Source organism: Protomyctophum parallelum (genome assembly GCF_964188405.1).
Source record: "Protomyctophum parallelum genome assembly, chromosome: 18".
In the NCBI taxonomy this organism is placed as follows: domain Eukaryota; kingdom Metazoa; phylum Chordata; class Actinopteri; order Myctophiformes; family Myctophidae; genus Protomyctophum; species Protomyctophum parallelum.
The window spans coordinates 32269747-32284273 of NC_139716.1; the positions used below are offsets into that span (position 1 = coordinate 32269747).

Consider the following 14527-nt stretch of genomic DNA (forward strand, 5'->3'; position numbering starts at 1 on the left):
ACAACGCTCCACACGTCCCAAACTCTTCTCCCTTCTGGCTCCAAAACTGTGGAATGCACTTCCCATTGCAGTCAGAACTGCAGCATCACTCCCAATCTTCTGCCGTAGCCTGAAAACCCACCTTTTCAGACTCCATCATGGCCCATAGCACTTATGTAATGACAAACACACAAAAAGATATGTTACACAAAATATATCCAAAAGTCTGATCTTTTTGTGCACAGCTGCATTCAGGGACTTTACCATTAGCTTTAGAAACGGGAAGATTCATTGGTACTCCTAAGGAGGACAGTGTGTCTAGTGTGTGATTTGAAAGAAATTGAAAATGAAATAATATTTTTGTTTTACTGGCCATTATATGAAGAATTAAGACATATATTATTTTGTAAAATGACAACCATCTGTGCTAACCAGCGCATTTTTGGCTTGCATTTTGATGTGGGGCTGTCTGCCATGCCCCCAGTGTGGACTGCCGGTTGTATAGTGGGTCAGTGGGATGTGTGTTGGGGTTAGAGGACTACGAAAAACTGGAATTTTGTTTTAGGAAAGGTATTTTTGCTTTACCAGACTTTTTATGCAAAGCGTGGGAAAAAAGGCATAATGTTTTGTTTGTGTAAAGAAGTCCATGTGGGCTGGACGCCTTGGGTGCATGACACAAAAATATCTATCTATCTATGATACAAAAACACACATACACCAGAAAACAGAATCGGAATCTTATTAAAAACAAAGCAGGTGCATACGCCTTCTAGTGTGAGGTCAGTTAAAAATCTTTTAAAAATATCATATGAAACTAGGACATCCAGCTTCAACTTGTTTTGACAGATATTCCATAGACGTTGAGCATGTACCCTGAAGGCAGTATCTCCCAGTTTAGAAGAGGTTTTTGGTACATTCAACAGAAGCCTATCTTGAGATCTGGTACCATAACGTGCAACTGCGCTCAGCGAACATTCTCAACACAAAAATAACCTCCCCTCCGCCCTCTCCTCAGACGAGTAAGCAGCTGGCATCGGCGTACCAGGAGGAGGTTCGGGTGAGGGAGGACCTGATGGGCCTCGCCATCGGCTCTCACGGCGCCAACATCCAGCAGGCCCGGAAGGTGCTCGGCGTCACCGCCATTGAACTGGAGGAGGAGAGCTGCACCTTCAGGATCTACGGAGAGGTCCGTCAAGTCGAAACGTTTATTATTCTAATGCAAAACTATTGTAATGAGAATGTCTGGGGTTTGTTTTTGTTCGTTTATGCATGCATGTCACCCTGTGTGCAAATATGCCCTCAGAGTTCTGAAAACACCAAAGCAAACTACTTGAGCTGAAACACGGCTCTACTGTGCATTCTTATTGCCTTATTTCCTAAGCACATTTCAAATTCAGGTTTCTCAAGGAAAGCAAAAAAAATGGTGCTCCTAGTGGACCCATATTCTAGATGTGTTTGTGGCTCTGCAACAGGCTAGTCGTCTTAAGACGGGGTGGATGCGTGTCTGGAGCTAATAACCTCTGGACCAATCGGCGCTAAACTCTTAATGCACGTACAAACTTTCTCCCCCTTTTTTTTTTACATTTTAAATATGTAACTTTAATATTCTAATGTGGGCTTTGATCAGGCTGAAACCTTGCCCAAATTTGTAGCCGTACGCCATAGAGGACTTAAGTCACAGGCAGGCCAGTTTTTGTGTATGGGTGAGGGAGCTTTTAAAACGGTGTATATCAATGAAAGCAATAAGGTACACCTGCACAGTGCACACTGTATCTGCTCGGCACAAGAGTATTGTCTTATTTAATGAAGCTCCTTCCTCAGGCAAAACCGTGTATATAAAACAAGTTTGCGTGCCATGTGAGTCAGTCAATGTCTTGCTATATGATGTTTGTTTTCTGCTGCCCCACAGACCCCAGAGGCAGTGAGGCAGGCTCGAGTGTACCTTGAGTTCAAAGAAGACTACTTCCAGGTACCCAGGAACCTCGTAGGTGAGTGCACAATGTCAATTACGCCTGAGGGAGCTCATTTCGCCAACTGCAACATCATCTCGGATGTTGCAGAACTGTAACTGAACAGTTATACATTGTTGCGTGCGGGTTTCATGTCATCTTTTGATGTGCAGTACCAGCAATGCTATATGTTGTCTCTTTTTTGTGTGTAAATTGTATTCAATTATATGCCTCCATACCCAGCCGCTAATGATTACTTTTTTTTTTCAATGTGCCTCGTTTGTTTGCTTTCTCTCTCTTTCACACACAGGCAAAGTCATCGGCAAGAACGGCAAAGTCATTCAGGAGATTGTGGACAAGTCTGGAGTGGTTCGTGTTCGAATTGAGGGAGACAACGACAAAAAGGGGCTTCCTAGGGAGGAGGGAGGCAGGCAGGCTCAGGCTGACAGAGACGACATTTCCAGCAGCAAAGACAAAGAGGTGAATGACTGCTCGCCTGGTCTTCCAACCTAAAACCAAAAAAGCGACCCTCTTTATTCTACTTTCCTGGGAGTTAATTCCCAATGTGTTGTTTCCACCTTTCTGCTGCCTCGTCTGTCTGCCGAAAATCACCCAGTGTTTCCATTGCCATTCCATTGTCAATTAGTTTTGGCTCTCCAACTGAGGTCAAGTTTCTGTTGATGGTGCATTCTTTTATTTTATTCTACACTAAATAATGTCATAAATATATCTGCACTTACACTGTTCCCTATGAGAAAGTGGCACGGGTTTGTTTTGACTGTTTCTGACTAAAGGTCCTTGCACACAAGAGCTCTTATTAATTTAAACTGCCGTTTATGTCAGGGGTACATACATGGCAATGTAGTAATGTCATGTTTTTTCACTGCAACTGAAAGCATCGGCCTCTATTAATTATTTCTCTGTCATGTCCGTATAAATACAGTACGTACCCCGCCGCAAGGTTGCTAGGTCCATATATATATATATATATATATATATATATATATATATACGGGCCCCAACGTATACTCTGTGTAATGGTTGAGCCCCACGGCAGATTTTAACATTGGTCCGGTTGCTATGCAACGCCTCCGTCACCACCAGCTATGGGACGTTAAATCTGATCTCCGTTTAAATCTGTTAAGAGGTGTAATTTCGATGTAAGACATTTCTGGCGAGAGGTAAACACTGCGTGCTTGTGCTAATAATACTGAAGTGTGTGTGTTTGGGAGGGGAGGGGGCGGGCAAACTCCTTCTCTTAAAGTGAACAAGGATGGCATAGGTTAACTTAATTTATGCTTATGGCTAGCGGCAGAGAAAGAATTAATGAGGCATCACCAGTTGAATAGTTTCATGTGAAATATTTGCTGAAGGGCGTGTGTGTGTAAGGACCTTAATCCAATACCTCAACACAGACTGACTCTGCATCCCTCTCTCTCTCTCTTCTACCACCACCTCCAGGGCATGGTTCCATTTGTGTTTGTAGGAACTAAGGAGAACATCAGCAATGCCCAGGCTCTGTTGGAGTACCACGTGGCTTACCTGCAGGTGAGTCTGTCCTCCGTCTCGGCGTCTCCCATGCACCACTAGAGGGCAGTGTTGCCCTCACCTGCCTGCCACTCTGTAGTTTATACATCTCACTTACTGTGGGCCATCAGCATTTCTATCTTCTTCCCTCAGTTAAAGCTATTTTGAGTCTGAAGTTCTCCGAATCATTCTTCTCATCAATCATTACTGGTAGTTGTCAGTTGGAACAACTGTTGCACTGATCGAGCCCGAACCCGTGTCCTACCTAGACCAGCGATATTTTGACTGATATTAAAGGGACAGCATTATTGCTGATGTCGATGTAAAAAATGATTGATATATTGGCCAAACTGGTATATGGATCAGGCTCTGGTCAAGTAGGGTAGTTTTGGGGTCATTCAGTATTTAAGTCCAAAGTCATTTTGTAGTGCTAAGTTACGTCCGGGTCCAAGTGGCACCAGCTTCCGTCCGAATCTCATTGTAAATGGCATATCTAAACACGTGAATCTTTTTACAATGACGATATTTTTCATAAAGGAAGCCATTGAGGGTTAAAAATTAAAATGGGTCTTAATGCTTCCAACTCGAGTAGAATTATTAATGTTTTGTACAAGTGTCCATGACAACAAAAAAATATATATCCATTTGCTCGGTAAAATATTTCGGGGGCATATTTAGAATGTGTGCAGGCTTGAGTATGTTAAATCTAGTTTGCATTAATGAGGATTTAGTTGACACAATAAAATAAAATGGCGATAGTATTCCATGTGGGGCAGACGGCCTGTCACAGCCAGATTTGGGAGAGCAGCACAGCTTTGTTGTAATTAGACTTTCGTGGTTGTTTTCGTCTCAGATTTAGTCCGACAGAGCGTCACAGTATAACTCTATGGGGACACAAAAGCGACACAAAAGTAGGACCCGGAAGTATCTCAGGAGGGGGCACTCACGTCACAGCTAAAATACTGAATAGGGTAGGGAGTGGGGACCAAACTCCTATACTAGATGGACTAGAATAGAGGCAGGCGTCTGTATGTGCCTGGTCAATCTCAAACTGGTCACCTGTTTCTCTCTCTCCCTCTTTGCTCCCAATGCCACATGTAAAAAACCTGCTGAGGGCGCCTCATTTTGGTCCTCACCCGTGCTGGGCTATTATAAATAGTAAAGGGGGGGGGGGGGGGGGGGCAGCAGGAGTTTAGATTACCAGCTATCTGGACCCTAAGCATCCTAAAAATAACACCCGACCCCCCCCGTCCCTCCTTCACGCCCCCCTGCTACCACCTCCCGCAACGTGCAGCTGTCGTTGGTGGAGGCAGCTGTCAAAGTTTGAGGCGATCCGCCCCATGACCACAGGAACTGCTGCCGGTGCACTTTAGCCCAGCCCTTAGACGCCGGTGTTGACCCGGTGCCTCCTCTCCGACACCCTTCCTTCCTGTCGGCTGTGACTTGGCTGAAAAGGACGAGGATGAGCTCATGGCATTCCCGAATGAAAATGTTGCGCTTTTTCAAGAGTACTGTGATCTCATCCGACATGACAAACGTGTCCACATGCTAGCCAACTGCTGGCTGTGACCCCTGTAAGCTGACAGACTATGAAACACTGGCTTTTTCCCATCAATGGCCTGGACAATTCAAATAATAAGAAGTCACACCCGTGTGAAGTGAGGGCCATGCTTATCATCATACAGTTCATTCCGGCCAATCAATTTGCGTCCTCACTTTTGTCTTCAATGTTTGTGTTTATGTAATGTTTGTGTTTACACAAACTCTCAAATGACCATTCATTGTCTAGGGCTCCTTGTCCACTATCTATATTTACTAGTCCTTACCCGTTCTGAATATATGAACAGCAAATGATGTTCAGTGTGGTGTCGAAACGGCGCGTGTGTTCACGTTAACATGCCCTGTCCGAGTTGTTTCCCCCGTGTGGGTGTGTTACGTGGAAAATTGTGTCCCAGTATTAATCTGTGTCCGTGTGACCCGGAATAGGACGGACACACACAAACGGCGATCGGTGAATTTAGTAATGATGCCAACTATCAATAGCGATTGCATACATACACAAAGTGTTGTAGATGGCATTGTCCTTGTCTTTTGTAGGAGGTGGAGCAGCTCCGAATGGAGCGCCTGCAGATTGACGAGCAGCTCCGTCAGATCGGTGTGGGTTACCGCGCCCCGCCCAGCCGTACCGGCGGGCCCACCGGTGACCGCGAGAAGGGCTACATGACGGACGACAGCAGCGGCAACAACTCGCTCCACACTTCGCGCACGTACGGCGGCCGGGGCCGCGGGCGCCGAGCCTCCAACACCCAGTACTCCGGCGGATATGGTGAGACCATGGGAGCCCATGATGCTATCATTCAAGAGGTGTGCTCGCACACAATAAAATGACTATTAAAAGAAAGGGGAGCTCCGCACACAGTCTTAAAAGCTCCCAAAATAATCTATTCATAACGGAGCGGACAAAGGAGCGTTTCGGCTTAACTGGCCTTCGTCAGGTATACTGAAGCTTCAGTATACCTGACGAAGGTCCCCTCTGTTATAAATAAATTATTTTGGTGGTTAACCACATATTGCCCGTTTTATACTTTGTCGTATGATGTGGCGCTGCATGGAGAAAACAGCGGATCTACAAGCTAAAGTCTGATCCTGCCGATCGTCTGGTTTCCGATACCGTCAAAGGTTTTGCCTATAATAACATGATGCCCAGAGCCCCAGATTAAAGATGCCAGGTTGAAAGTGGTTAATCATTTGTCATAAAACGTGACGTGGTGTTCACTAAAAAGCCCCCTCTCCCCCCCCCCCCCCCCCCTTCCACCGCTCCTTCTCCAGGCACAAACTCCGAGCAGTCCAACACCACCTCCGAGTCCGAGGAGGTCATCGAGCGAGACCAACGGCCCCGCGGCGTGGGAGGAGACGAGAGGGGCTCCCGGCGAGGGGGACGGGGACGTGGCTCCAACACGGGCAGAGGTCGAGGATCTGGACCTGGATCCAGACCCACCAACTCCATCAGTTCAGGTGGGGAATATACCCCCAGCATCATATTCCCTCAGATCAGGGGTTTTCTTTTCTTTTTTTCACTTACTTTTTCCTAAGACAGCAAGAAAAGAAAAAAAAAACACACACAGAAACAAACAAAAAAACAAAAGACACAAACTTGACAAACAAAAGGGTAAGGGCTGCATTTTTCATACATCACAGATTAACACAATCTATAAATACAGTATTTGAATTCCTCATACATGGCAATGGGCTGGAGGAAGAGATCCCACTTTTTGTAAAAAAAAAAAGTAAAAAGTATCCTCTTGTAGTCTGAGTATGAATGTTAGTTTTTCCATGACCAATATTTCCTCAGTAATGTCCATCCAATCATCTTTCTTTTGTGGGTCCTATTGGTACCAGCGTCGTGTGCTCGCTTTCTTACTTGTTGCTAAGAGGATCTTGATTAAATATTTGTCATGTGTTAGAAACTCTTCAAGAATATTTCCTAAAAAGGAACAAGTCTGAGGTATCTTAAAACACAGAATGGTCTCCATGGTGGACTGGATATCCTGCCAGTATTTCCAGAATATATGAGCGTGGCCCGCCTCCTTGTGGCCACACTGTCTCCAGCATGGCTGTTCTGTTTTCAGTTGCTTTGATTTAATTGTAGGTTATTAAAAAAAATCTCAATGGGTTCTTCCAACAGAATTCCCTCCACATTCTTGAGTTGGTGGACGTACATTGTGTTTTACACATGTCTTCCCATTCATCTGTAGTAGTGATAGAAACCTCCTACTCTTTTTTCCCCAATTAGTTTTAATGTACTCTGGAGTTAGTCCTGGCTGAAACCAAGGCCTTGAGATCAGGGGTTTTCATCCCTTTTCACCTCAAGGTCAATTATTTATTTGGCATATGGGCCATGGACTACCATTTGATGGCCTAGCATCTCAGACCAAATGATTGAATATTTTGTTGTTGTTGGATAGTATTTTGTCTGCTGTATTGATGAAGAAGAGAGATAACAAGGCAAAATAACAATTATTCTACATTCTCTAATTGTGTCGACTTGTTAATTAACTATTGCAGATGTTTACCAATAACTTTACGCTCTCAAGAGTTAAAGATCTATAAGGGTCCATTTAGTTAGGACCACCTGGAACCCCCTCAAGGACCACTGGTGGTTCCTGGACCACTAGTTGAAAACCACTGCCTCAGATGAACATGGTCATAGATTATCATCCAACATTTCTCTGAATTAGTTTGAGCTCTTGGAGTACTCGGGTCAGTTCTTACACTAAAATAGAGTGGATGCTAATTTGCTGTCCACACCAAGCACTATTCCTATAAAAAACTTTGTTTTAAAATGTCAAATGGAGTCCACATTACAACTAGAACGACGACAATGGTGAGCGATAGAATAGTGAAGAACAGTCATAGTTTATAGTGCTGAAGAGTTAAAAAACACAGGAATTCACTTAAATTACCCATGTTCTCACAATCTGCTAACTGTGATCCTTAAATTGTCAAAGTTGTATCAAATCAGGTTTGAGTGAGGTGCTGGTGTAACACATCGTAAGAATATTCAGTGGCAACACTTCTATATTGTCGGAAGCTTTTTTTAACCAGTTAAACCTTTCACAGAATGTTTCCCTATTATGACATGCCTGCCCAGAATAAGTATGCTTTGGGGTTAATAGTTTGCTTTGTATCTGGATGATATAGCGGTGAGATAAATAATTCAGCAATAGATTTATACCTACTGACCTAATAGTGTAGTCATAAATCAGTTTAACATTATTACAGTTTGGCTGCTTCATAAAAAGAGTGAGTAATAATATTGGAATTTGGTTTTTGTAGTATGCATATTTAATATATTCTCATTTGATTCATGCATTCCTCCCAAATTGTGCCCTAGCTGGCAAAATTACAGATATGCGTCCTGGTAAATAAGCAGCCAGATTGCATTTGCTTTGCTATCCTGGGGACAATGATTGACATTAATTGTTACCATCGAAGGCTACGCCATAACTCTTTTTGACTCTTTCACTTGTATTTCTGACTCTAGCGCACTAAACTCTGAAGAATTTACTTCCAGTGCTTTGAATCTGAAGGAGTAGGGAGTTTGTAGTTTGAGGAATTTCTGATTGAGACAAAAATAACTACCGGTAATGGTGGCTTTGCAGCAGGCAGCAGTCCAATCTGTCATTTGTGAGAGAGACTATGGGCTATATCTTGCTGATCTACAAGCTCACAACGTGTCGATGTAGATCGGTTAGTTTTGTTTTAAGGGTGTCACAAGATGGGGCCCTCAGTATTGGTGTGACAGAACTATATTAGCAGTTATATCTTTACAGTACCATTCTTTTGAAAAGCATACATAAAATTATGGCTGCAATGAGGTTGCAGTGCTCCTCACGGATTACAAGGATTACTTGTAAACCTGCAAGACCTCAAAAGCGATGGCTACCTACCCATAAATTGATGCCCCAATATTTTATAGTTTGATGTTTGACAGTGTCATACAACAGTGTCGCACATTGTGAGCTTGTAGAAAAACATTGTCTTTTTTTTTATTTATGTCTTCACGGATGATGACATGCCCAAAATAGGGACTTCAGGTTAAAAGTTGTAAGTTTCTCACAATGTAAAAACAACAGCACGTCTTGGACGTCTTTGTCAGACTCGCCACCACGCCGCCTCCGTCTCAATGTTCTGGTCTCTTCATTTCACTTTATCATTTCATTCAATCTACACACACAGCACAACCTGAGACACCACAGGCCAGAGAGCATCTTATTCTCCACCCACAACACGCTTCTCAAAGTTTTTTCCCTGCTACGGTGCGACTAGTAGCCGAGGACATTAGGGACGGTAGTCAATATGAAAGATGAACTTAATTATTATGCACGGTTTTTAGGAAGATTATAAAGCACTTATTTATTCTAGGATTCTATGTTGCATGTTTTTTATTATCTGTCCCTTTTTTTTAATTTTATTGTTGACCCTGGGAGCTGCGCTCCCAAGATTTCTTATGCACTCTATTCTATTCTCTGCAGTGCTGAGAGACCCAGACAGCAACCCCTACTCCCTGCTGGAGGGAGAGGGTGAGCAGGCGGACGCCGACACCAGCGAGGCCGGAGGAGACCGCCGCAGACGCTCACGCCGCCGCCGCAACGACCAGGAGCCCAGCGTCATGGACGCCGCGGGCGGCGAGTCGGACGGCCAGGCCGGCCCCAACGAGAACGGATTAGGTTCGGCAGAGCCCCCCAACATGGGACTTTTTGTGTCTCGGCCTATGCTGCAGTTGTGAACGGCGGTTTGCGATGTTTGTCCTGTAGCTCGTTGTTCAAAAGATACACCAGTTGCAATCCAGTTACAGGGATGATGTTTTATTGGCCAACTTAAATTATTACACAGGACGAAAATGTTGAACTATATCCTATACATGAAAACAGGCAGAAAAGCAAGTCACTTTGACGTGATAAACATGTGGTAGCTGGTGACCTATCCAGATGTTAACTGTGTATTCATCTTGGTATTTATAGATAGTATTTGGACCATGTGAGATCCCATGTGAGGTATTTGTGAAGCTGGGGTGTGACCAACCCACCTGATTCACTCACTCACCCTCTATTTTGTGTGTTTGTTTTTTTTTAATTTCATGTCAGATGAAGAGGGCAGACCTCAGCGTCGCAACAGAAGCCGCCGTCGCCGTAACCGAGGCACCCGGCCAGAGGGAGGATCGACCAGCCGCGACAGACAACCTGGTGAGCACATTCAGGTCTTTGCAGTCACAGTGAACTGTCATAGCGTTGCTGTTGGGCAAAAACCGCTAACTGCTGGTTTTATCTTGACCGCCTGCTCCCGCCCGCAGGTATTTAACCCATTCTGACCTGAGATCAGATTCTAAAAATGTCTATTACATCCTGACAGTTTCATTATTAACCCATTCTGACCTGAGATCAGATTCTAAAAGTGTCTTCGATTTTTCAAAAATAGCAGACCTACAAGCTCGTATCGCGCCACTCGGTGGCGCGATATGAGCTTGTAGATCTGCTATTTTTCAATAGCTAAAGCATAACATGATGCCAACACCAAAATGGGTGCCCGGTCAGAATGGGTTAAAGGGGAATACCACTCATTTTCAACATTTCAACACATATCATCTAATCATCATCATTAACATTGTGAATCACATCTTGATGATGTCATCAAGATGTGATTCACAATGTCCCCCCACTCTAAGGTATATTAATGACATAGTAAAATGTTGAAAATGAGTGGTATTCCCCTTTAAATACCGCCCGTGCCCGCAACATTTGTGAGTGCCATGCAGGGACTAGGGATCTGCCAGAATAATCAAATATTAGATTAATTGTTTTTAGGATAAAAATAAATATTACAATTTATTTACATTTTTTTAAATGCTGTTTCAAAGGCTATTTTGTCATCCCAACCCTGCCCAATGTGCCCATAGTAACAACATTTTGGATGATACCTCATATGGGTGTAATATTTATTTATTCTCTTTTGCGTTTGCAGGAACTAATAAAATTTTTAATTTGAGCAACTTTTGATATAATTCTAGTGTGTGTACCACTGTAGATTTAAAAAGTAAATCTCCCTCCATTGCTTGGCTAATATTTGTCAATGGTGTGTGTTTTCAGTGACTGTGGCAGACTACATCTCCCGCCCTGAGTCACAGAGCAGACAGAACGTTCCCCAGAAGGAGAACCACGCAGGCCCTGAGCCCAAGGTAGGCATGGATACATACATGCACTGTACTATGTACTGTACTACATGGCACCCCTGCTCCGGAGCATATACTGCGTCATGTTTTTATTATCCTGGTGCAATACTACATTCTTGAATATTTAGATATATGATATGAACTTTATTATTGTTTCGAAACAAAGTTCTGCAAGTGCTGCACAGAACAAGATTAAAAACCAACAAGAAACGCACAGTAACAAAATTATAATGGCACACAAAACAATAGCAAGCATGTATGTACAATTGGCTAATTAAGTAGTTAAAAAATACTCTGTATAAAGGTGGGTTTTCAGATGAGACTTAAATAGGGGGACGGGTGGGGCTACCCTAATGTGCACTGGCAGTGCGTTCCACAGTCTGGGAGCTCGAGCGGAAAAGGCCCGGTTACCCCGGGTAACTAGGTTTGTACGAGGGACAGCCAGGAGGGCCTTATCCGAGGATCTGAGGGTGCGCACGGATTTCGGGAGGGATAGCATCTCATGGATGTAAATGGGGGCCAGCCCATTTAGGGTTTTGAACGTGATTAAAATAATCTTAAAATCACATCTGGTGCTCACTGGCAACCAGTGCAGTTCTGCTAATATTGGTGTGATATGGTAATGAACCTAGCGTCCCGATTTTGGGGCAAAATAGGTGATCTACCAGCTCACGATGAGTCGTGATGCATTGTCGGCTTGTAGAACGGCTGTTTTCGGTGTGAAGATTTGATTGGCGGGGGGGGGGGGTCAGTGGACAAAGTATAGAGCCCCAGGGGACCTCCATCAACTAACTATATGAATCATTTCTGTGAAATGACTGCTTCAATGTTTGCGCTCTTTGCATAACGGTGCCATTTTCCCCGCTATGAAACGTAAGTAGGCCAGCGATAACGAGCTTCCCCTGTCCGTGTTTCCCCTCTCCTCCTCGTCTCCCCAGGAGAACGGGAGCAGCAGTAAGATGGACGACCGCACGCCCTCCAAGCGCTCCCCCAGTAACGGCATGGCCTCGGCCAGCGAGACCTTGACCCTGGTCAACGGGGTCTCGTAAAGGAGCGGCACCCGTCCGTCTCACACCCACGTCTAGAGCAAGACTTCATGGCAAACTCTGTCCCTGCTTGCATTAACTTAAAACCATAAACAGATGAGTGAAAAATTACCTGACAAAATACCTGAATTCATACGAGAGAGAAAAACTACAAAAAAACGACAAACGCATCTACTTAAAAACACACGTAATGGTGTATGCTATCCTATCTATCAGTACTTAGTGCTTATTTAAAAGAAGAAGATTAAAAACAACTAGCTTGCCAAAAAAGAGCTGGTGGATATGACTTGATTTTTAAAGAAATACCGAAACACAAGAAACAGGACGAGACTCTTTGTGTTTTTGTTGTTTTTGAAACGGTTGTCTTTATTTTTGTTCTTTTGTTCCCTTTTTTTTGTGTCTTTGTTTTGTTAATCGTTTGTATGTTTTCCGTTGTTTATCACTGGTTTTGGACTTTGCGGTCGCTCGCTTGCTCTCCCATCGCTCTCGGCCGAAACCGACACGTCTCTTAACAGTGTTAAACGTGATGGGGGAGAGGAGAGACGACGGTACTAGGCGACGTAGGGAGGGCGGCATACAGGCGGGGGCGGTCCAATAGCTTCTGTGACACGTCATTCATACCCCCCCAACCTTAGGGAGGGTGGAGACAGACCGACAGTCGAGACGAGACAGATGGAAGGACGTATAGTCAAAGAGATTGGGTTATTGATAGACATTGTGCCTTGAATTAAAAAGAAAAAAAAACTTGAGTTTTACATTGAGTTTGTTTTTGGTTCTCACGAGGAAGTGAAGAAAAGGGAGAGTTTTTTTTCTGTGTTTTTTTTCTTTACTTTTTTTTTTTTTTTTTTAAGATGAGGAAAAAAGACACTTGTATTTGGGAGGGGGTGGAGTTAGGAGTAAAAATGACCGCTTGAGCGGCAACTGTGGTAGAGACGATACAGGATCATAGTGAGTGACCGGCGAGAAGATGGAGAAAAAATTGCCTGGTGCCAAACATGAAATTCAAGGCGCTTGTCCTCAGTAAGAGTAGGTGGACAGCGTCGGGGGTCAGCGCGTGCGTGGGGGAATGCGTGTGCATTTGAGTGTGCGTGCGTGATTGGATGTGCAGAGTTGAGATGTCTGGTGACCAGCCAACCACAGAGATAAGCTGGGGAGGTAGACGTCACTTAAGTGTCCAGGCAGATCACAAGGCGAGGGCCTCTCTGTTGGTCATGCCGGCATGAGAGTTGCTCTGCCATTTTGGCCACCTTGTCTCACGTCGCTTGAGGGTCCTGGGCAGTTCCTGTGCACGACAGACTGCAAAAAAACAGCCACCCAGACGGAGTTGTGCACTCAAAATATGGATTTAGGGCTATACTGTGCCTCTTATTTCCAAGCGAGGAGTAAAGTGACGGGACGGTGTGCAGTACCTTCCAGCGTCTTATAAACTGCCACAGCACACGGCTGCCGGCACACGCGAAGAGCGGGAGTTAAGGGTGGGGGAGGTGCGCAGAACGTGGGATCGGCACAGTTTTCAGACGAGATGAGAGCTGTAAACTAAACACACCCACTGACCCTCGCACAACGAGGGGTGACCGTGCACGCGCACAACCACACAACAGAAAAAACGCTACGAAACACACTTTGCGAGTCAGTCGCACGAGGTGGTCGCCTGCACACCGCAAAAGCAAGATGGCCGCAGCCGGGGTTTTAACGTGAAGCGACGTGGTTTGTCTTGTACCTTGGCAGATTAGACTGACAAACAGGAGGGCTCGTGGAACCTCAATTGGCTCTCGGCTCATGTATTTACTGTTGTCTTGGTTACCGCTCTCAACTTTTTTTTTTTTTTTTTTTTGTTATTTCCACATGATAGAAAATATTAAATAAAAAATGGAAGTGAAATCAACCTCTCCTCTGGAAATGAACTTTTCTGATCTCTGTCTTGTGAGTTTGCAGTCTATTTTTCTAACCTGCATGGTATTAGATCCTGAGTAAATAGGTGGTGCCAGCCCTGTGCATGAGGAAGGGTGTTAATTAATCTGACTGACAAGCCATTGTTTCATTCACTAGAATTGCTGCTAATGTACACATTGAATGTCTGACTTAGGAGCTCTTTCCTTTTTAAAGAGAAACATTTATTCGTGACTTGACACAAATTACCCCACTCATAGCCCAGATATATTATTTTTTCTTTTTTCAGGGGGAGGGTGGTTTACCAGTGGAAATGGTCCATCCTTTTCCTGGTCAGTGTAGGTGGCATACAAGTGTTATACTGTAGGGGCCGACATTGTGCATGATAAGCGTGTCCACATGACCAA

At 44.3% G+C, this 14527-nt stretch overlaps 1 protein-coding gene across 3 annotated transcripts in view; it reads left to right on the forward strand.

The window, feature by feature from the left end:
- fxr2 (FMR1 autosomal homolog 2) overlaps positions 1 to 14115 on the forward strand; it is a 30499-nt gene extending 16384 nt beyond the window's left edge. For all 3 annotated transcript variants that reach the window (XM_083788599.1, XM_083788600.1, XM_083788601.1), the window contains 10 exons: positions 995 to 1165; positions 1889 to 1967; positions 2239 to 2408; positions 3390 to 3476; positions 5553 to 5781; positions 6285 to 6470; positions 9491 to 9685; positions 10103 to 10201; positions 11102 to 11190; positions 12123 to 14115. In XM_083788599.1, the coding sequence (XP_083644725.1) occupies positions 995 to 1165; positions 1889 to 1967; positions 2239 to 2408; positions 3390 to 3476; positions 5553 to 5781; positions 6285 to 6470; positions 9491 to 9685; positions 10103 to 10201; positions 11102 to 11190; positions 12123 to 12233 (1416 nt within the window). In that variant the 3' untranslated portion in view covers positions 12234 to 14115. The remainder of the gene's footprint in view (positions 1 to 994; positions 1166 to 1888; positions 1968 to 2238; positions 2409 to 3389; positions 3477 to 5552; positions 5782 to 6284; positions 6471 to 9490; positions 9686 to 10102; positions 10202 to 11101; positions 11191 to 12122) is intronic.
- The last annotated feature ends 412 nt before the right edge of the window (positions 14116 to 14527 follow it).